General features: G+C 44.3%; 1 protein-coding gene across 6 annotated transcripts in view; it reads left to right on the forward strand.

Moving 5' to 3' along the window:
• The window catches only part of CCDC180 (coiled-coil domain containing 180), a 74,132-nt gene that overhangs the window by 34,746 nt on the left and 16,512 nt on the right, over positions 1-22,874 (forward strand). For 2 of the 6 annotated variants that reach the window (XM_048222996.2, XM_057313608.1), the window contains exons 22-33: positions 25-254; positions 3,744-3,919; positions 5,323-5,503; positions 6,431-6,577; positions 7,231-7,375; positions 7,548-7,664; positions 12,219-12,317; positions 14,313-14,432; positions 16,005-16,177; positions 16,464-16,519; positions 16,638-16,716; positions 18,322-18,399. In XM_048222996.2, coding sequence (XP_048078953.1) covers positions 25-254; positions 3,744-3,919; positions 5,323-5,503; positions 6,431-6,577; positions 7,231-7,375; positions 7,548-7,664; positions 12,219-12,317; positions 14,313-14,432; positions 16,005-16,177; positions 16,464-16,519; positions 16,638-16,716; positions 18,322-18,399 — 1,601 coding nt within the window. Of the gene's footprint in view, positions 1-24; positions 2,226-3,743; positions 3,920-5,322; positions 5,504-6,430; positions 6,578-7,230; positions 7,376-7,547; positions 7,665-12,218; positions 12,318-14,312; positions 14,433-14,628; positions 15,960-16,004; positions 16,178-16,463; positions 16,520-16,637; positions 16,717-18,321; positions 18,400-22,874 lie in introns of those variants that run through there. The other 4 variants (XM_057313609.1, XM_057313611.1, XM_057313610.1 and 1 more) reach the window with 4 other exon arrangements.

Here is a 22,874-nt window from a genome sequence, read left to right on the forward strand (position 1 = left end):
TCTAAAGTCTTCTCTTCTGCATAGGCTGAAGCCCAGGAAGAGAGTCTGGGGAAGATCTCCTATGAGGACATGGAGTCCTTCACAACCTCCAGTGGACACACTTATTTTGTCTTCCTAACCCTGGAACAACAAGAAGAGAGTTGCAAGGAGCCCCATTCCAACCTTTCCACCATTCTCATCAATGACATTTCCAGTGCCAACTTGCTAGAACAAGTGATCATTCCGTCCAGACTAGTTTTACAAATTAAGAGACAGTGAGTAGAAATCCCTTTTATTCTTGTTCTCCTGTCCTAAGTTTTATTAACAAGGTGAGGTATTATAACAAAAGATTGGACTAGTTTCAATTGGAAAAAGAAAACGTGTAGGTAACTGAGGGTTGAGATGAGAAACAATTTAAAGGAATAGTAAATTTCCAGGAATTATTTGCAGTCACAGATAATCTTCTGTGAGAGTGGCTCCCTCCACCTGTCCCAGGTTGCCTTGCTGGCCTGGGCCTTGTACATAAGAAATAGTGTTTTCCCTGCAAGATGTTAGAACCCCTGGCACATGTGGAATCTTGTGGTTTCCCTTCCTTCTTTCCTTCCTTCCCTCCCTCTTTCCTTTTTTTTTTTAATAATTATGTAGCTATAGACCCTAGGTGTGAGTATATATCCATATGGTATTTGGCTCTGATTATATGACACATTAATTGCAGAAAATTGAAAAAAGTACAATGAAGAATATAAAAATGACCCATAATTCTACCACTGAGAATTTACCTCCCCTAACTCCCAAGTTTCTGGGCCTCTGTTTTTGAATTTGGACCCAATGTGGAAATTTGCAATTGCCTTTAGAATAGCATTTTCATTGCACTCCTGACTTTACAATGTTATAGCTAGGACTAATCAGCTAGAGATCACCTGATTTAGTCTACCTCCTATGTGTAGACATGGGTAGGGACTAAAAGGAGTTAAGTCAGGCTTTTGGACACTCTCTTTCACCTCATCATCATCTCACCTTGAAAATTTGACTTGAAACTCATCCTTTCTCCTTTCTCTGTCATAGGCATAGTCTGTCTTCTCCTTAAAGAAGGAAAACAAGGACCACCACAAGAGCTAATATTGATTGGGAGGATTTATTACTCTCAATAACTATGAAGGGGGTACTATAATTAGCCTATGTTACAGACAAAGAAACTGAAGCTCAGAGAGTTAGTAATTTGGAAAAGATCTCTGAGATAGGAAGTGGTTGGATCTAGGATATGAATCTAGACCATATGATTCCAGAGTCTTGAGACAAGCACTATGCCATCTGGCCTTAGGGTTAACCAGAAAAATAATTCAGTGTTAAACTAATTGGATTTGCATGTTGAAGGATACAATACTGAAAAGTATGGAAATCATGAAATGTATAGCTGAATGAATTATCCAAAGGGAATGCACCTGGTAACCACTACTTCCCCCAAAATAGAACATGACCAACTCTCTGGGAGTCCCTTCATGTATTCATCTCATGTATTCTAACTTCTTTTGCTTGGTTTTGAACTTTATTTAAATGGAATCATAGAAAACGTATTCTTTTATGTTGGAATTCTTTCATTATGTTTGCGAGATTCATACGTATTTTTGAATGTGGTTTCAGCTCATTTTTATTTCTGTCTAGTATTCCATTATAAAAATTTCTTTATCCATTCTACTACTGATGCACGTTTGGGCTGTTTTTCATTGGGGAATGGAACAATTCCTCTCTGAACATTCTTGTACAAGTCTTTTGGCAAACGGAGATATGTCTCCATTTCTGCTAGATATATAACTGAGAGTGGAATTGTTGGGACATAGGGTTATATGTGCATCCCTCTTGAGAAGATACAACCAAAAGATACTACCAAAGAGTTTCCAAAAGTGACTTTAACAGTTTACAACAATGTGTGGGCGTTCCAGTTGCTCTGCATCCTCAACAACACTCGGTATTGTCAACAGTTTTTGTTTTAGCCATTCTGGTGTATATGTAGTGGTGTTTCATTGTGGTTTTAATTTGCATTTTCCTGATCATTAATGTTTTGTACCTTTTCACATACTTGTTGACCATTTGGTTATCTTTTCTGAAATGCCTAGTCAAATCTTTTGCCCATTTTTTCCTGGTTGGATTGTCAATCTTTTTTCTTATAAATTTATGTAATTTACCTATTCTAGATATGAGGTTGTTGTTATGATATGAGGTAAACATGTGGCAAATGTTTATCCCTCTCTGTGCTTGCCTTTTTTTTTTACTCTCCTAAAGCCATCTTTTGATGAAAAGAAATTCTTATTTGTAATAAGGCCCTATTCATCAACTTTTTTTTATTAGGTTAGTGTACTTTCTGTCTTATCTAAGAAATTTTTGCTTGCCCCAAGGTCATGAAAGTATCCTCCTATGGTATTTACTACAAATGTTATTGTTTTAAATTTCCACATATAGATGTAAAATTCACCTGGAATTAATTTTGTTTATGTGCAAGGTAAGACTCAGATTAATTTCTTTCTATATGGATAACCACTTGACCCCAGGAGACTCTCCTCTCCCCACTGTTCTGCTGCACTTCCTTTCTGTTTCTCTGTGTATTTATCCTTGCATCACTGCCTCACCCTGACTGATTACTGTAGCTTTATACTAAGTCTTAATATCTGGTAGTGTGAGTTCTCCAACTTTGGCCTTCTCCTCAACTATCCTTGGCCATTTGCATTTCTACATAAACCTGAGATCCGCTTATCAGTTTCTGGAAGAAGACATCTGCTTAGCTTTTTATTTTTATTTTTTTAAAAAGATTTACTCATTTATTTTAGAGAATGTGTGTGCACGTTAGGGGGGAGGGGCAGAGGGAAAGAATTTTCAAGCAGAATCCCCACTGAGCATGGAGCCCAACATGGGGCTTGATCTCATGACCCATGAGATCATGACCTGAGCCAAAACCAAAAGTTGAATGCTTAACTGAGTTACCCAGGCAGCTTGATTGCATTGAATCTGTAGATAGATTTTATTGAGTTGAATCTATAGATGAATTTGGGGAAAACCAACAGCTTAACAATACATAGCCATCTTAATAATACATAAATTTTGAAAAAGAGAGGTGATAAGTTGGGAAAAAGTATTTGCAACTCACATCACAATCAGATGACCTCATGTTCCCAATATATAAAGAGTGCCCATATAAAGAGATTGATAAGAAAAACAGCATCTACACAATGGAGAGATGGGCAAAAGGTATTAATGGATAATATGTAGAAAAAGAAATTAAATAGTCTTAAAACACATGCCAGTGTGCTCAGTTTCAGTCATACCATGATGAAATTGTCAAATTCAAAAGTTTGGCAATCTGCCTCAAGGCTGTGGAGAAATGGGAACTGTTATTGCAGATGGCAGTTCCGGTTGCCTCACCATGAAAGCAGTTAAGACATATCTGCAAGCACCACACATGTATTTTAGCCTTTGATTGAACAATTCCAGTTCAGAGAATGTATCCTATAGAAATGTTTCTACACTAGACTTAGGTACAAGGTTATTCATTGCAGCCTTTTTTGAAGAACAAATGGTTGGAAACCATCCAATGTCCTCCAGCAGGAGTCTGGCTAAATTCATGACGGTCCATCCAGACAAAGGAATATAATATAGTTGGGAAATAAAATGAGGAAGAAGTGAAAGGGGGAAGCACTCTCTGTATCAATTTGGAAAGCTCTCTGCCTGGTCACGCCACTGGCAGAGCTGACCCTCACTGGTCTCTCCCTCAGACTTCGAATTGGCTTTTTCGAGCACCTAGAGAAGTGGTTTGACCAATGTATCCTCAAAACCCGGGTCATGGTGGCCACCAAGATCGATGAGCTGGATTCAGAATTGGAACTGCGTCATCATCTACATGAGCCAAGAGCCAAGCGCATTGAAAAGGACATCCATAACGTCAGGGCAGGTACAGCCCCTGCTTGAGAAGGCCTCCCTGCCCCAGACAGCTGGAGTCTATGCTACCTGCGTTCTGCATTCATTAGGTGTCCTCGTGGAGGGTTCCACCTCCCAGGCTGGCAGAGAAAGCAGTACTCAGAAGCCACATTTGAGATTTAAAAAAAAAAATTTTTTTAAACGGGACTTTAGATGCTAGAATGAAGAGTATTGTCCCGTTTTAGCAGTGTGAATACCAGATATGCTCACACACCTCTCAGATACATGTCTGCATAGCAGATGCTCTAGAGGCAAGCCTGTAGCTCAGGAATCAGAGTATTAGGCTCAGCCTCTCTAGCTGTGTGACTCTGGACATGTTACCTGACCTCTCTGATCCCTTCCTTACTTGCAGAAGGGGATATTGTTGGTGGTAATTAACTCTCCCTGAAACGGTACAGTGAGGAATCACAAGCAAGTGGTACCCATTAATTTAAGCTTATAATTTATAACTTAAAAAGAGATGCCATTTCTCTCTTAGGCAGAGGGCTCTATCAAAGGGTGGCATATTTTCAGTTGGATCCTCAGTGACCCTGTTGGGTTTTCACTTGTGTCACACTTCAAGCTTTTTCATAGACCCTTTGAGCTCCCAGAGTGACCCCACATGGCCCCAACCAAACTCCTTCTGCCTTGAACAGTGACAGAGTTGTAGAATCAGACAGCCTGGCCTGGAGTCCCAGTGCTTGTGGCTTGGGGAGCCCTTCTTGGCTTTGGAGCCTCATTGTGTTCAACTGGAAAATGTGTGCGTTAAATATAAATATAAATTGAGATACTCCATGAAGGCTGATTTCCTGCCCCTTCCCTGGCTCCCTACTCCAGTGCACGATGGGGAGATTGAGGTCAGGGAAACAACATCCCAGAGTCCCTGCACTCATTTTTGGCCGAGCTGGGATAACAGCTCTTTCACCTGCAGACAGTAGAAAGATAGGGTGGGCTGACCCGGGGCTGAGGCCTAAAGCTCTAAAGGCCTATGATGGAGCCCTTGAAGCCAAATCCTGGTTCCGTTTACACCACCCTATAAATGCTTTGGAATTCAAGCTCCCTGGAAAAAGTAGCCGCTGATAGAAAGGAGCACACTCCGACTGCCCTGTGCAGCGTTGTGCTGGTGTTTTCTCCAGACTCTCTCACCACAATTCCCCCCTTCCCAACACCCTCCACCCAACCCACCTGCTCCTACGTGTCTTCCCAAGCAGGGACCTCCCTGCTCACAGCCTCTTCTCCAGTTAGAGACCCTGCGGCAGTCTCAGATTGGCCTCTCTCAGATCTGCACCCATTCCCAAGCCAAGCCCTGACCAGGGCAGCTGTCACCGTCCAGGAGAGGAACGTCCTGAGGTGACTTGAGATTCCAGAGGGCCTCAGCTACCCCTCGTCCTTTTTCAGCTGAGCTCTTGCTTCATCAAGAGCGGCTGGATAGCCACTGTGCTGGGGTGACCGAGACACTAAGGAAGGAGAGGCTGATGTTCTGCCAGTTCCAAGAAGAGCAAAACATAAAGAGCAAAAACTTCCGCCGCAAGATTTACGACATGGAGCACATCTTCTTGAATGCCACAAAGAGCCAGAGGTGAGGTGCATGGAAGTCTCCACCCTGGCCTCGTGGCCCTAGAATCCCAGACACGAGATGCCAGCCTTTGGCTGCTCTCTCCTGGTGGATAAGACTCCCTTTTCCAGGCCCCACAGCAACCTTCTCTTTTCAGCTCACCTCTTCACAGGAGTCAGAGTCTAAGTGTGAACCGTCTGGCGGGGGGCTGGGGGCTGGGAGCCGGATGAGCAGCCAGGGAGAGAAAAAGGTGCACATGGTCAGCATGCAGGGATGCTTCTAACCTGCCCTGAAATGTGCATGTGGAGACAGGCCACTTGCGTCAAGGGGAGTCAAGAAGAGCTTCCTGCAGGTGGGCCCCTTGGCCTGGGATGGAGGAAGGTAATTTTCTCCTCAGGAAGGAGCATGGGCCTAGCTTGAGGTGGGGATGTGCTCACAGCAGAGCAAGGGGTTCCGAGGAGACCATTCAGGGATTTGAGATGGAAGCTCTTACGTGCTCAGGGAGGCCTCATTTGGGTAACAGGTGAGGAGCCCTCACAGGTGTCAGGTACACAATAGGTAGCTGGTTAGGGTGGATTTAAAGATAAAGAGGAAATTGCAGGGTACTCCTTCGGGAGAGCACCAGCCGCAGGAGCCACATTGCTGGGAGTTAGAGAGAGAGAGCGCTCCAGGGAGGGTGAAGATCCAGTGGCACCTGGGGACTACTTCAGTAATTCAGGGGCGAGGGCCAGAGAGAGGAGAGGATGTCCTCTGATACAGCACATGGAGAGTTCCACACTGTGTCCTGCACACGCTAGCATTTTGAACTTCGTTTTAGCCCCTTTTTCTACCCAGAGGAACATGGCCATGGTTCTGGTGGCCCCAAACCTGGGCACAGCAGTGGAGTGCAAGCAGCCCCCCAGGCTGCCCGTCCACACCCAGGTCACCAGCCTGCCCTCCTGTGTCCCCCAGGCTGGTTACTCTCAGCAGCACGCTGCACCGGGAGCTGCTTAGCTATGTTGATGTCATCCAGGTGTCCCTGCGCAGCTTCCGCCAGTACTTGGAGGAGAGCCTGGGCAAGCTTCGCCTAACCAACATCGAGTTCATCAAGCACTGCAGGTGGGAGCCTGTGTCCGGGGCCTCTGTGGGCACTGGGCTTTCTCTACCAAGACGTGGTCTTGTTTCCCCCTTACTTTTTTATTGTGACAAAATATATGACATAGAACTGTCCATTTTAACCATTTTTCAGGTGGATAGTTAGTTCAGTGGCATTAAGTACATTCCCATTGTTGTGCAACCATCACCAACATCCATCTCCACATTTTTCATCATCTTCAACTGAAGCTCTGAATGCATTAAACGCTAACTCCCATTCTCCTCCCCCAGCGCCTGACATAATTCCATTTTTTGTCTCTGTGAATTTGACTACCATAGGTGCCTCATATAAGTGAAATCATACAGTGTTTGTCCTTTTGTGTGTCTGGCTTATTTCACTTAACATAATATCTTCAAGACTCATCATGTAGCATGTGTCACAATGTCATTCCACCTTAAGGCTGAATACTACTCCGTTGTGTGTATACACCACATGTTGTTTCTCCGTTCCTCCCTTGAAGGACATTTGGGTTATTTCACTGCTTCTATCTTTGAATCACTTGTATTCATTTTTCTATGATCTTATACTTTCTAAAGCTTTGTCAACCATAGTTTTTGGGATGGGTGGGAAGTTCAGGTCTGATCAGTGGCTTGGATTTCTCTCAAACTATTTGCAGATTGTTTTCTGAGGGAGGCAACTTTTCTTCTGAAGAAATTGACTCACTGTGTCATCGACTGGAGAAGGAAGCTTCCCGAATAGAGTTTGTTGAAAGTTTAATCATGATCAACATGGAGAAGATGGAGAGTGACTACCTGGACCAGGTGGGAGAGCCCTGTCCCTGACCTCCAGCCAGGCTCCCAGGACACCCTTGCTCATTGCCTGATGGGCCTGCCAAGCCCCCTTTCCAAAAAATTGAGCCTGTCCCCCTCTGCTTCCAAAGTCTGTAAGTTCCAAATTAAACCCCTCTCCTTTACTTTTGATATATCTTTACAGGCCAATGATGTCATCAACAAGTTTGAAAGCAAATTCCATAACCTGTCTGTGGACCTTATTTTCATTGAGAAAATCCAGCGGTTGCTGACAAATCTGCAAGTGAACATCAAGTGTGAGGTAGGACAGATTCATTCTTCAACTTCATGCTGGGCTGGCCCCAACCCAGCATGTCCCAAATGCTGGGCATATGACAGTGAGCTCTGCCCCGTGGGACTTGAACTGCAGCCAGGGAGACAGATATTAAATCATAATAGCCTCTAGGATCCATTGAGTTATTATGCACCATACATCCTGCTAACTGACTTATTTCGATCAGCTATGTTAGTCCTCACAAGAACTGTATGAAGCAAGTACTGGGTTTTTTCCTATTTTAGAGATAAAGAAATTGAGGCAGAGAGTAATTAAGTGACTTAGACAAGAATGCAGAGCTCTTGAATGTGAAACCAAAATGTGAACTGAGGTCAGTGATCTTAAGTAAACAACCTAATGGTACCTCAAGGAACTAGAAAAAAAATTAAACCCAAAGTTAGCAGAATGAAGGAAATCACAAACATCAGATCAGAAATAAATGAAATAGAGACCAGAAAAATAATAGAAAGGATCAATGAAACTAGAGATGGTTTTTGAACAATAAACTAAATCAACTAACCTTTAGCTAGACTAAGAAACAAGACTTGAATAAAATCAGAAATGAAAGAGAAGACAGTGCAACTGATACCACAGAAATATATGAATCTTAAGACTATGATGACCAATTATATGCCAACAAATTGGATAACCTAGAAGAAATGGAAAAAGTTCTAGAAACATACCTACCAAGACTGAAGCATGAATAAATGGGGAATCTGAAGAGACCAATAATGAGTAAGGAGATTGAATCAGTAATCAAAAACCTCCCAACAAAGAAAACTCAGGATTTTATGGTTTCATGGGTGAATTTTACAAAACATTTAAAGAAAACTTAACACCAATTCTTCTCAAACTGTTCCGAAAAATATAATAGGAGGAAATACTCCCAAATTAATTTTACAAAGGGAGCATTACCCTGATACCAAAGAAAGATAAGAACACTGTAGGAAAACAAAGATCAATATCCCTGATGGATACAGATGCAAAAATCCTCAATAAAGTATTAGCACATCAAATTCAACAGCACATCGAAAGGATCATACACTATGATCCAGTGTCATTTATCTCTGGGATTCAAGGATAGTTCTACATATACAAATCAATCAATGTGACACCATATTAATAGAATAAAGGATAAAAATCATTTACTCATCACCATAGATGCAGAAAAACATTTGACAATGTACAACATCTTTTCTTGATAAATATGTTAAACAAATTAGGTAAAGGAGGAACATATCTAAGTATAATAAAGGCCATATGTAACAAGCCCACAGTTAATATCATACTCAACAATGAATGGTTGCAAGTGTTTCCTCTAAGATCAGGAACAAAACAAGGATACCCCCTTGGGGCGCCTGAGTGGCTCAGTCATTAATCATCTGCCTTTGGCTCTGGGCATGATCCCAGGGTCCTGGGATCAAGCCCTGCGTCAGGCTCCCTGCTCCTCTGGGAGCCTGCTTCTTCCTCTCCCTCTCCCCCTGCTTGTGTTCCCTCTCTTGCTGACTGTCTCTCTGTCAAATAAATAAGACCTTTAAAAAAAAAAAAAGATACCCCCTCTCACCACACCTATTCAACTTGTACTGGAAGTCCTAGACCTAGTGATCAGGCAAGAGAAAGAAATAAAAGGAATCCAAAAAGAAATGGAAGAAGTAAGATCATCTTTGTTTGCAGAACATATGATCTTATATATAGAAAATCCATCAAAAAATTATTAGAACTGATCAACAAATTCAGTAAAGTTGTAGGATACAAAATCAACATCAAGAAATCAGTTGCATTTGTATATACTAACAGTAAAACATCTAAAAAAGAAATTTAAAAAATCTCATTCACATTAGCATTGAAAACAATAAAACAAGAATAAATTTAACAAAGAGGATGAAAGATCTATACACTGAAAACCGTAAGAATTTGATGAAAGAAATTGAAGAAGACACAAACAAATGGAAAGATATCCCATGTTCATGGATCAGAAGAATCAATATTGTTAAAATGTCCATACTAACCAAGCCTATCTATAGATTCAGTGCAGTCCCTATCAAAATCCCACCGGAATTTTTCACAGGATTAGGAAAACCCATCCTAAAACTTCTATGGAACCACAATAGATTATGAATAGCTAAAGCAAGCCTGAGAAAGAAGAGCAAAGCATCACAATTCCTTATTTCAAACTATACTACAAAGTTATAATAACCAAAATACTATGGTACTGGCATAAAAATAGACATATAGACCAATGGAACAAAATGAAAAGTTCAGAAATAAACTCTCACATATACAGTCAACTAATACTTGACAAGGAAGTTAAGAATACTCAATGGGGAAAGGATAGTGTCTTCAATAAATAGTGTTTGGAAAACTCCATAACCACATGCCGAAGAATGAAATTGAACCCCTATCTTACACTATGCACAAAAACTAACCCAAAACGGATTAAAGTCCTAAATGGAAGACCCAAAACCATAAAACTCTGGGAAGAAAACATGAGGAGAAAACTCCTTGACATTAGTCTTGGCAGTGATTTTGTGGATGTAACACCAAAAGCACAAACAACAAAAGCAAAAATTAACAAGTGGGACTGCATCACATTGAATAGCTTCTGCACAGCAAAAGAAACAAGATGAAAAGATAACCTATGGAATAGGAGAAAATATTTGCAAATAATATATCTGATAAGAGGTTAATATCCAAAATATATAAAGAACTCATATAACTCAATAGCAAAAGAAGCAAAAAATCTGATTTTAAAATGGGCAGAGGAACTGAATAGACATTTTCAAGAAAAAAAAAAGACATACAAATAGCCAACAGGTACGTGAAGAGGTGCTCAACATCACTCATCATCAGGGAAAGAAATCACAATGACAATGAGGTATCACCTTACCCTTGTCAGAATGGCTATCATCAAAAAGACAAGAGATAATAACTGATGGCAAGGGTATGGAGAAAAAAGAACCCTTGTGCACTGTTGGTGGGAATGTGAACGTGTAGCCACAGTGGCAATCCCATTTTGGGGTATATATCCAAAGGAAATGAAAATATTGTCTTGAAGAGATATCTGCACTCCCATGTTCATTGCAGCATTATTCACAATAGCTGAGGTGTGGAAACAGGCAGAGTGCCTGTCAACAGATGCACAGATAAAGAAGATGTATATATATATACAATGGAACATTATTCGGCCATGAAAAGGAAGGAAATCCTATTATTTGCGACAACATGTATGGACCTTGAGGGCATTATCCTTAATGAAATAAGTCAGAGAGAGAAAGACAAATACTGTATGATCTCACTTATATGTGGAATCTGAAAAAGCCAAACTCACAGACACAGAGAGTAGAATGGTGGTTACCAGGGACTGAGGGGTATGGGAAATGTGGAGATGAGGGTCAGTGGGTAAAAACTCAGTTATAAGACAAATAGGTTCTGGGGATCTAATGTGCAGCATGGTATTATAGTTAATAATGCTACATTGTATACTTCAAAGTTGCTAAGAGAGTAGATCTTAAATGTTTTCATCACAAAAAAGAAATGGTAATTATTTGTTGTGGTGGAGGTATCAGTTAACGTTATGGTGATAATTATTTTGCAATATGTAAGTGTATCAAATCAACACGTCGTATAACTTAAACTTACCGTTATATGTCAATAACATCTCAATAAAGCCAGGAGTGACTTTGACTTATTTTTAAGCTTTTTTTAATATATGGAAAGATTTCATATATATTTTGTATATATATATATATATATATATATATGCACAAAGAACAAAACTGGCCTCTTGCTATTTATACAATTTTTTTTTAAAGATTTTATCTATTTATTCGACAGAGATAGAGACAGCCAGCGAGAGAGGGAACACAAGCAGGGGGAGTGGGAGAGGAAGAAGCAGGCTCATAGCAGAGGAGCCCGATGTGGGGCTCGATCCCACAATGCCGGGATCACGCCCTGAGCCGAAGGCAGACGCCTAACCGCTGCACCACCCAGGCGCCCCTATACAATTTTTTAAGCATTATAATCTTTAAAGATTCTTTCAAAAGCACTACTGTGATGGCTTCCCTCTCCTGAATGTGTTGCCATTTTTATTTAGCCATTCCCTTTTGGAGGAACATTTGGTAGATTTCTCTTATTATTATCCCAATGGTATTATAAGCACCCTTGCACAGGAAACTCTGATTATGTCCATAGGGTACCTCCCACGGGACACAGCATGAATGTTTTAAGGTTCTTTAGGTTTTCCAGGTGCTTATACAGACAACCCTCCCCAGTAGGACAATGCCCTCAACCACTACTGTGGGTTGTTGATTTTATTTCTAAACCTTATCTTTTTGAGGGTAAAAAACAAAACAAAACAAAAAAGCCTTTTACATTTGCATTGATCTATTGCAGAAATCTGTAATTTCTGATAACATTGTGCATTCCCCCCCATTTCATTTTCCCGATACTGAATTCATCTCTCAGATAATATATTTTACGGAACATTTTCCTGATCAAAATAAATATTCTAGAAACAAATCATGTAACCTCTGGTTTTTCTAGGTCGCAAAATCCAATTTGCAAACAGATGGATTAAACTCTTCTCTGGAACAGCTCCAAAGGAAAGTAGAAATGTGTCGAAACTCAAAGGGAGATAAGAAAGTAAGTATTCAGTATTTGCTAAGCTATGAATAGTAAAGATGCATTACACAAGAATTATAAACTGGAAGTAAATTTACATCTGGCATCAAGATTTCTCCAGCTCCAGAGGGGCCTCTGAGCCTTCCTAATTAACCCATGCTTTATTCAATGGAATTAAGGAAGAAAAGAAAACACAGCCACCTCCTCCAGCCCCCAGCCCCTCCCAGGCAGGCTTGTAGAGTCCAGTGAGTGTGGGGCTTCCGGCTGACCTCACTCCCGCTCCGACGTCACCAGGCATCCCTCCCTGTAATCGGAACTTAGCCCTAGATGAAAAATAGAAGCCGGACTCTGCCCTCTGAGCAACCACTTTTTTGTTTGATTTTTCATTTGCTTGGTTTGTGATCATTGCACGTACACTGGTGACTTCTGTTTTCTACGTATGAACTGTGAAAAGTCCGAATGAGAGCAATACGGATCAGCATAGCGGGTCTCTGCGTGTTTGTGTTGTTTACTTGCTTGTTTTCCCCCACGAGCACACATCTCTATGTCCTGTTCCACATTCATCCTGGCCTCCCTGAGCAATGTTTTCTCAACTGCTCAGCCAGGCACTCGAGAACCAGATGTCTCAGCTGGAGGTTTCTTGAGTGGGACGCTCCTTCCTCACCAAGCTCTGTCTTTTCTCTTCCACTTCAGTGACTGAGTTGAGGTTTTATTTTTGTCAACACTGAGAGGACATTTAGTTTTTTTGCATAGTAACACATGCTTCTTGAAGAAAGTTCAAACATCCACAAAGCACAGAGTGAATACACGTCCCTCATCTTATTCTCATTGTTTGCAGAGCCCCCGGTGACCTCTGTACTTTCATGCAGTAATTTCTGCACGTTCCCGGAGAACATGGGGAAAGCAGGTTAATCTGAAATGACCCCTTCAACAGACCCTCTAGGGACAGCTCTGCCTCTCCAGAGCAGACACATTTGCTCTTCCGCATTTCCTCACCTCCTCAAACCCCTCACTGTCTCCACCTGGTGGTGTCAGGGTGTTGGACACAGTGCCTGGGGCTTGCACAGCCTCCTGGCCAGGTCAGAGGAGCATGAACTTGGGTGGGCAGGCAATCGTGTGTTGATGGAGGGGACTGGTTGGCTATTTCTGCAAAGCAGTGATCAGGAGATGGGAACAATGCATTGGATGCATGGTGAAGGCAGTGGGGACCAGGGACAAATGTGGCCAGGGTCACGTGTTCAGTGCCACGCGCAAAGAGCGGCTTCTGGCTGCTGTGTGCAGAAAGACAGGGAGGGAGGGAAGGATAAGGCAGGGTGTCATGACTGAGGCAGAGAGAACAGTGGCCTGGACAAGGTGCCAGCAGAGACACCGGATTCCAGAGTTGAGTGGCAGGGGAATGGTTAGAACTCAGAGTGCACCGGAAATGAAGGAAGCAGAAGAGGCCAACGCACCTCCGGGCCTGGGTTGTCTACAGAGGTCAGGGAATGATTCAGGGGACCAAGTGGGAGGACTGCCGCGTGATGTGTGAGATGCATGGTGAAGGTGAACATCCTTCCAGGTGCTTCCCTGCGCACCCAGGAGCATGGTCTGTGGGATTGCTGCTAGAGGGGGATGTGTATCTGACCTTATCAGGTCACCTTCCAGAAAGGCTGTGGTCATTTCACTCCTACACAATCTGGCCCTCTGGGGCCAAACATTTCCTTCTAAGAGTGTCAGAGCTAGAAGAGATCCCAGGGAACATTCTGGGTTCCCACCATACAGATGAGGAAACCAAGTTGAGCAAATTTAAATGATTTGTGCAGAATGAACCCATAAAACCAGGACTAGAATTCCTGATGCCCTATCATTGAAGGATTTGCTGCCCCAGCACAGCTGCCCAAGAGAGCTGGCCAGCCTTCCCCACTCTCTTGGAGCCCTCCCTGCAAGTGGGGGGCGTCCATAGAACTGAGAGGTCTGCAGTTCAGATGGAGGTAACTGGCCGTATTGCATCTGCTTCCTGTGGCTTTCTTCCCCTAGATGGTGACCTCGGAAGATCTCCTTGGCTTCGTCCAGACTTGGAAAGAAAAACTGAGCCAGAGGATTCAGTACCTCAATTGCAAGCTGGACACAGTGTCCGTAACTCAAGTGGTCTTTACCGTAAGGAACGCACAGTAAAGGAAGGGGTTGGGCAGTGGGGAAGGGTCGGGGAGCCGTCTGGGCTCCTAGGAGACCCACAGGGCTCAGCAGAGCCTAAGGGAAGAGGAGGCTCCCAGGCCCCTGTTGGACATCAGGTCTACTGGGATGCCTTGGAAAGACTATAGGCTATGCAGTCAGATCTGTGTTCAAATCCCAGACAGGTCACTTCCCTGCCCTGGTCTCTCAGAAGACCCCTCACCTCTTGACACCACCTCCTCATCTCCACCAGGACCTTCAGCTTACCCCACCCACAGGTTCTCAGGCAAGCCTTACCTCTCAGCCTCTTCCTTCCTACCCACACCCATGAGCAACCACTGGCTTCTCTCCACCCCACCTCTCCTTGCCCACCTGGGTGCCCTTTCCCTCTCACTTCCCCTCATGACCCACTCCCTGAGCTGCAGCCAGACCTAACACTGGAGGAGGTCATTCTGACTGTGTCACTCTCCTGCCCTTAGGGTGAAATCCAGACCCTTGGACTAGGCCTTCACAGCAGCCTCCTCAGTCTGCCCTCCATGGCTTCTTCATTTCTCGCCCCCACTCCCACACCAAAGCCATGACTTAACCCCTGGGCCTTCTCTCACAGACCCTAGAGTGAGATCTCCATTTTAGGGGCTGTCTCTCTAGACTGTGTGCCCCAAAAAGGCAGAGTTTGCGTCACCCTCACCCCATACTCAGCCTCTCACACCAGGCTTTGAATGCCTGAGGCACTCAACCAACTTCTGGGGGGAGTGTCGTAGAACCAACGTGGGCATAAGTGGACACCCTGCAAGTTCTGTTCTGGCCACCTTCTCACTGCCGTGTTTTGATCCAGCGCTTGCTTCTACGGGGAGGCTCTTCACACCATGCCACCAATACTAAGCCTCCATCACATCACCAGCACTGTGCCCTTCCAGATGGAACTCGGGAGTCCAGCCGGGGTCCTTCCCTGCTGACACGAGACTTGAATAAGATAGGCAACAGCCTAACTAAGCACTCCCTGTGGGTCACCACTCCTACCCTTTCTCTAAGATCCAACTTGTGGGGGTTGTTGGCCACTCATTTGTGTACACTTTCATTCACTCCTCTCTTTCAAGAACAGTGCCTGGGCATATCTACAGGCTGGCCTTATAAGTCCATGACCCTTGGTCTCATGGAAGACTCTAGAACTTCTTCACAGCAGTGGTCCCAGTTTTGACCATTTATTTGTAGAAGCACATATTAAACGTTTGTCTCTCTGGCTAGACTGTATGCTCCATAAAGACAAGGGTCACATGTTACCTTCTACACTGTGTCCCAGACCCCAGGCAGCACCTTGCAGAAAGCAGGTACTCGGAAAACATTTTGAAAGCCAACATGCACAGGTAAATGCATTCATGCATGCATGACTCTCTAAAGGAGATATGACCATTACTGTTTTTTAGAAGGAAAATCGAGGCTGGGAGAATCAGGCAGCTGGCCTCCAGCTGCAGGCCCTGGGAACACGAACCCAGCCTGCCTACATCCCTGGCACTGAGGTTGGGCCCACCCACTCAGGTCCTTCTCTTGGGCCTCTAGGACAGTGTCATGACCGACCTGGAGGTGGAGAGTGACATCATGGTGACTCCAGAGGCCCTTGAAGAGGAGGCCAAGATTGACTTGGTCACCCCCGAGTCCTTTGCGCAGCCAAGCCGCACGGGGAAGCCCATGATTGAAGACCCAGCTGTGGAAGTTGTCAAGAGGATCCTTCAGTGAGTGGCCACGGGGTGTACAACAGGGCTCTGCCACCATAGCTCATGGCCCTGAGCTTTCAGGGACCATCTGTGGGGTCCCACACACGAGGTTCCCACACCTGTCAGCCTGTGACTTTGTGTAAGGGCTTCTCCTCTTGAGCCTCAGTTTCCTCCTCTGAAATGGGGCTCATAATATGACTAATGCACATGGTATTGTGGGCTAACTGGGATGGTACCAAGTGCCTGGCCTGAGCTGTCCTCATGGTCACTGGGGAAAAGCTCATATCCTTTCCTTTGGTTTCAGACTTCCCGATGAAAAATGCTCAACCCAGCAGTGTGACAAAGACCGGTCCCAGACAGGTAAAGGCCAAGAGGCCTGTGGGTCTCAGGGCACTGGCGATGGGGGAGCTGGTGTTGTCACCTGGCCTATCTTCACCTTGGGTCCTCTGTTCTTGTCCTGGGCACTCATCACCCAAAGGCCTGAAGCGACACCAGAACCGGGGGGAACACTTTGTGAGAAAAGCCTTGTCCAGTGCCAGTGCCACTTCAACAGGAAGGTAGGGAGCCTGGGCTGCGCAGGATCTCCCTTCCCAGGTGCCTTCCCGAACCCCCGAGACATAGGCCAGAGACCACCCCGTTGCTTCACCAGACTGTCTTCAGAAGGTACCACCTATGCTCACAGCTCCGAGACCCCAAGGGACCCAGTGAGAGGTTGGTTCTGAAGCTGGCTTTAGTCAGGTCTGTGCTCTTTTCTGCTGAGTGACGTGGCTCACACGGGCCTCCCACCTTGAGAAGCCATCTGGATGTTCGGTGGTTTTCCATGGTGACAGCTGGTGGATCGCAGCCCTCATCCCATACCCATCATCCTGGTAAAAAAAAAAAAAGAGGGACATTGGAGATGGTTTCCCTTGCAGGAGGAATCCTAGACCTCTGCATCCTGGTCCTGCACTCTGCCCACTATGCCCGCGTCGAGCTCATTAGAGTCAGGACTCAGTGAGTGTGGGTCCCACTGTCCCCCGACACTGATTTTATAGAAGGCGAGTAACAGAGCTAGTGGCTGAACTGACTTCTGGGTTCTCTGTGAGCTCGCATTTATATGGTTTAATTCCTGGTTTTGAGGGAGCAGTAGTGAGGAAATTCCTGCTTTGCGTATCTCCATGGAGTCCTTTGGAACATGAATGCCATCTGCAATGTGGAAATAAACCTAAGACCATGCAAATGAGAAAAGCAAAGCCTACTTATTCGGAGCATGGTACAGCAAGGGGGTCAGCCATCATCGCTTACGTTTTAGAAGAGACTCAAAGGCAGGCAAGGGAGTGAAAAGGCTGCATGGTGGAGGAAGGGAGGCCTTTAGGTGTGCCTCTATTAGAGGCTGTTGACATGGAGAAGCTGGAGGCAGGCCAGCTAGCAGCAGGCATTCGATGTGATTATTTAGGGCTGCGTGTTTGGCTTTCTCTGGTTGGTCCTAAGTTGGAAGCAGGGACAAAATTTAGGGAAGCTGTCAGTTAGTAATCAAGTCCTAACCTTTTGGAGCGGATTGTTATGGGAGTTACTGTTTAGCATTTTGATTGCCACGAGAGAGAACAATATGGCTTCCTGCAAGTCTGACCTGTACCGGGCTGGCTTCCCGAGTTGTTTATGGTAGCCAAGGAGTTGGTTTCCTGGGCAGGTTGCTGCAGGGCCTGGGTCAGAGCTCTGGATTGATGTACAGTCCAGCTATTGTCCATTTGTATATTCAGTCTCTCAGTGCTTACAAAATGCAGATCATGTTGCTAGGGCTGTCTGATGTTGCATGGGACATATTTACACTAAACATTATTCTCTGCTTCTGTGAAATTCAAGTTTAACTAGGCATAGTACATTTTTATTTGAAAAGCACCTCAACCTGGTTTTCTTTGGGTCCTCACCACAGAGAAGCAAGGATACACAATTTCTGGCCCTTCGCCCCCGCTCAGGGACCTTGGGTGGGTTTTAGCGATGAGGACTTCACCCCTACAATAAGGTTGTCTCCACAGCAGATGGGGAGTAGGGAAGTATCTTGAAGGATTCAGCCCCAGACACGGGAGTCACGGTGTCCCATAGGCAGGCCCAGAGGCTCCAGCCCCAGGACACCTGCCCGTCTACCCCATCCTCCAGAGCACTGACTCACCTGTGTCTCACAGCATCACACGGTACTCCAGGCCCAACCGAATGGACAGAAAGTACCAGGTGCTTGGGGAGAGGCCACCACCGCCAGCTGAGTAAGTGGTACCTTATCCTTGAACTCCATTTTAAACCATTGTCTCAGTCAGGGGGTGGCTAAACCCAACACAGCTGGGGGGAAGGTAAGAAATGGGGAGCATATCAGGAGAGGTAGTTGAGGGGATAGGTAAGGTCAAGGTCAGTGTGTCTCACCCCATTTCACCTAAATTCATTGAGAGACATTTTCACCAAGATTTGTCATTTTCCAAGCTAAGCTTTTTGGGGTAGCAGGGCAGCATACCCCTTTTACGTTTGGGGTTTGTTTCTGGGTGTTTTTTTTTTCTTCAATTTTTTAATGCCTCACCTCCCCCACTCCTCTTTTCCTTTTTTTTTTAAATTTTTTATTATTATGTTCAATTAGCCAATATATAGTACATCATTAGCTTTTGATATAATGTTCAACCCTCTTTTCCTTTATTTTACTTTCTTTGATTAAAACAAACTCAGTTCCACTTAATATGGCTACATTTCAAACAAACAAGCAAGATTTCAACGTCAGAAGATTGGGGGCCCTCAGAGAAAGTCAAGATCTACAATGAATGCACACACACCCCTTAATCAGGGAACTCGCCATCACGGCACCCCTCCTTACCAGTTTTTTCGCCTCACTGGTCTTATCTCTGGGGTTTTGTGACCTTGGCAAAAATGGGTGGCTTTCACTTCAGGTGGCCCAGAAGTTGGGTCCAAGTCAGCAGCTAGATGCTCCCTTGTCCCCCACACAGAGAGACATTCCTTATCATCAAAACCTTGACTCTCTCTTTCAACTTTGTATAGTTCTGTCATTTTATCACATGTGTGTATTCACATAACCATCACCACAATCAAGAACCAGAACTGCGCCATCACCACCAACCGTTCAGTCACTCCTGCTATCCCTTTCTAGCCATACCTACTACCCCTCTCCTTCACCCTCCCTAACCCCAAGCAAGCTCTAGTCTGTTTTCCATCCCTATCATTTTGTCACTCCAAGAATGTCATATAAATGGTCTTATACAGTGTATGACCTTTTCAGAGTGGCTTTTTGCACTCAACGTAATGCCCTTGAGATCCGCCCAAGTTGTCACATGTATCAATATTTCATCCCTTTGTATTGCTGAATAGTTAGCCGCCATATGGAAGCACCATGGTATTTTAGTGGTGGGGAAAAAGAAAGATCACAGGCTAAACAGAAAAAATAATAAATAAATTGAACATTTATGAAATCTCTGAAAGGGGAGAGACTTTCCTGGCCTAGTTCAGTGGTGAATTGATCAGAAAACGGAATCAGACTGATGGTGTTTTGAGCCCCACACTGGGACCTCTCGGCTAAGTGGCTTCTCTACAAGCCTGCATCTTTGCTGCGCAATGCGGGTACAAGACGGTCCTCCTCTTGGAGCTGTGGCGAGGAGCCAGCAAGTCACCAGCAGGCTTCCCTTGAGTATACAGGATCGCCACGCCAAGAAACACTAGATGAAATCACAAGGAAAAAGATGGTATTTTTTTTGGCAAATAAATTCTTTAAACTCCTCTCAGGTAAACTGCAATTAAAAGTTAGATAACAACCAGCCAAGACACGATAGTGGTATATAAGGCCAACAAAGGAAAAATTAGCTCCTCCCCTGCCCACCTTCCCCCAGCAAATTGCTAAGGAAATCTCCAGCACTCAGCAGGGTAAGGGGAGAATTGGAAGAGACCACACGCAAGGAGAAAATAAAGTTAGAAACAAACATGTGTATTTTCTAATTCTCACTAGAATACAAACAAATGAAAGGGGAAGAAATCCATTCCATATTTTGCCTGAGGTTCACCAACATGTAAATAGATTTTAGAGGAAGTTCCCAGTTTATCAAGGGAGGGTGCAGATGGTCCCTCCCAGGCACTGCCAGTGTGAGGTGTTAAGGGAAAAATTATTCTGATCCTTGTTAAAACAGTAAGGAAGACCTTATGCAGGACCATTGTAATAGGTGTCAAGACTGTTCCAGTAGGGGAGAGGCGGGGCTCAACTCAGAATGCAATAAGGACAAGGGAAGATCTATAGCCAATGTGCAGAGCAAGGGGGTCAGTGGATGGAAAATTCAAGGGAAGTGGGATTCTTGCTAAGCCTACTTAGCAGGATTCTTGCTGCAGGCAGGCCATGGTGATCAGATAGCGGAGGTGATCTGATATCAGGGTGGGGGTTGTGTCTAAACTGACTTAACAGTATTCTTGCTCACATAGGACCCAGCAGGCTAAAAACAGTGCCCAAGGATGAGGTCCAGGCAAGAAGTAGGCTCAGAAGAGCCTGTCTAAAGTTTGGTCAAGCAGAGGGTCATGGTCAATCCCTCCTCTTATTCAAGGAAAGAAGAGCCATTCTTCTTTCCTTTGAACAGTATAAGTTCATTTCTCATTCAGTCAGCTTTTGTTCCTTCAAGACCAGCTGAACCATCTGTTGAGACTCGGTAGTAGGGTAGCCAATTAAGCTTTCTAGATGTCGTCCTGAAACATCCTGAGTGGCCCACACAGGAGCAGCTCCAGGCATTACGGTTGCCCCTCATCCAGCATCAGCTTGCTGGACTTCATTAGGTTTTGGAGGGAAAGCCAGCTATAAACGACAGAAAGTCTCAATAAGGAACCAGGCAGCCAGGCTTAGTTCTCAGTGGCCTCAAGTCAGCAGGTGGGAGAGAATTTGGAAACATTAATTAGGGGAGTTGTGGCCAGATATTGAAGGAAACTAGAAGAACTGAGCGTTTGGTAAGGACTGACAAACTGTGCAAGATGGCAAGATCCCAGTCCAGTTTATAGGTAGGTTACGAAATCTTAAAGATGGTGAATAGGACTAAAATCTTCTAACCCACGAGAATGTGCTATAGTTTTCCATTGAGGCATAAAAATTCTATCACCCCTCTTTCTGATGCTTGCCTACAAAACAAGCCTGATCTCTTTAGATTTGGCCTGATTCGTTTTTTTTTTTTTTTGCAGTTTTTTTTAATTATTATGTTCAATTAGCCAGCATATAGTGATTCTTTATGTAAATGCAGCAAGAATGGTAATTGACCGCATAGATCTCTTTAAGTTTGTGTTGCTGGAACTCTTCATTAAGAATTTCAGATTAAACTTTCAAAAGCCTCTTGAGGCTCGGAAGCCCGGCCAGCATTTACCTGCAACCCCTCTAGATTTAGGTGAAACCCTCTCTTCTGAGGCCCCCACAGTATCCTAAGGTTCCTAGGCTTGCCAGGAAGGTGTCTTCCTTCCTCACCTGTAAGTCTGAAAACCCCATAAGTCAGGTACAGGCTGCTTTTCCCAGGAGGGCTTTGTAAGCATTGGCCCCATAAAGTGGATCTTGGTCCCTTAAAATTGTCTGGTCATATCTGATTCTATGTGTCCTTCTCCATATGACATTCCAGTCAAAGCCTTGGTCATATATCAGCTCTTCCAGTTATGCTCCTTTATAAGGAGGATAGATTCTTACTGAACTCCTGTGAATAATTGTATTGCCGTGAAAATAAGTATCCTCGATAAGGGTTTTTTACTTCTGGGGTGCATATGAGTGGCTGAAACACTCAAACTGTTTCCAATTAGCCCTTTTTCCTTTTCAGTCTCAGGTATTTGTTTTTAGGGTTCCCCGACCCCGCAAGAGCCCTGAGAGGGATGGGAGGCCTAGAGTTCAAGGGAATGTGGGAGCTGAGGATGGGAGTAGGAAGGGAAATGTTTTGCAGAGTGGACAGAGGTGAGGCTTGGGGGGGGGTGGAGGGGTTGAAGGGTACCAGGAATCTGGAGGGGAGATGGAGGTGGTGAGAGAAGGAAGTCAAGGAGCAGAGGTGAGGGGAAGACAGAGGGCTTAGATGGGCCAGTCTGGGGGAGACGTGAAGTTTCCCAGAGAAGCCGCTGAGCTTTCACATTATCCTTAATCAAATCATGCCAGTGGCATGAATCACACAGCAGAATACTGTTTGGGAAGGGATGGTGAAGAGATACAAAGGAGCCCATCTACCGCTTGGCCAAGGAGAGAGTTTTTGTCATGACCAACAGCAAAAGATCTTTCCAGAAAGCAGTTTGGGAAGGTAGTAAAGGCCATAAAATTATGCCTTTGCGCAACTCCTTGGGCGTCTCTCCCAAGGAAACCATTCTATCAAGAAGAGAGAACTCGCACAAAGATACACCATGCAATACTTTTTATTCCAGTTAAAAATGGGAAAACCTAACATTCCAAAAATAGGAGATTGCAAACCATGGTGCTTCCATACTCGGTGGTGTTACGCAGCCATTTAAAAAGATATCTTCATGTGGGAAAACACTTACTGAGTGAACAGAATGTAAAATATACATGAACCTAATTCCAAACTGATTTTAAAAGCAGCAGACGGAAATATCATAAAATGTTGGCCTTCATTTTTTCCTTTGCTTTTCAGTCCATTTGTAATTTTCTTTAATTATGATGAGTGAATTTTCAAGTGAAACATCAAGTGACCGATATGCATATGTTTTAGAAATTGGCCAACATGTGTGTACAACAGTT

This window comes from Ursus arctos, unplaced genomic scaffold (assembly GCF_023065955.2).
Source record: "Ursus arctos isolate Adak ecotype North America unplaced genomic scaffold, UrsArc2.0 scaffold_18, whole genome shotgun sequence".
Classification (NCBI taxonomy): domain Eukaryota; kingdom Metazoa; phylum Chordata; class Mammalia; order Carnivora; family Ursidae; genus Ursus; species Ursus arctos.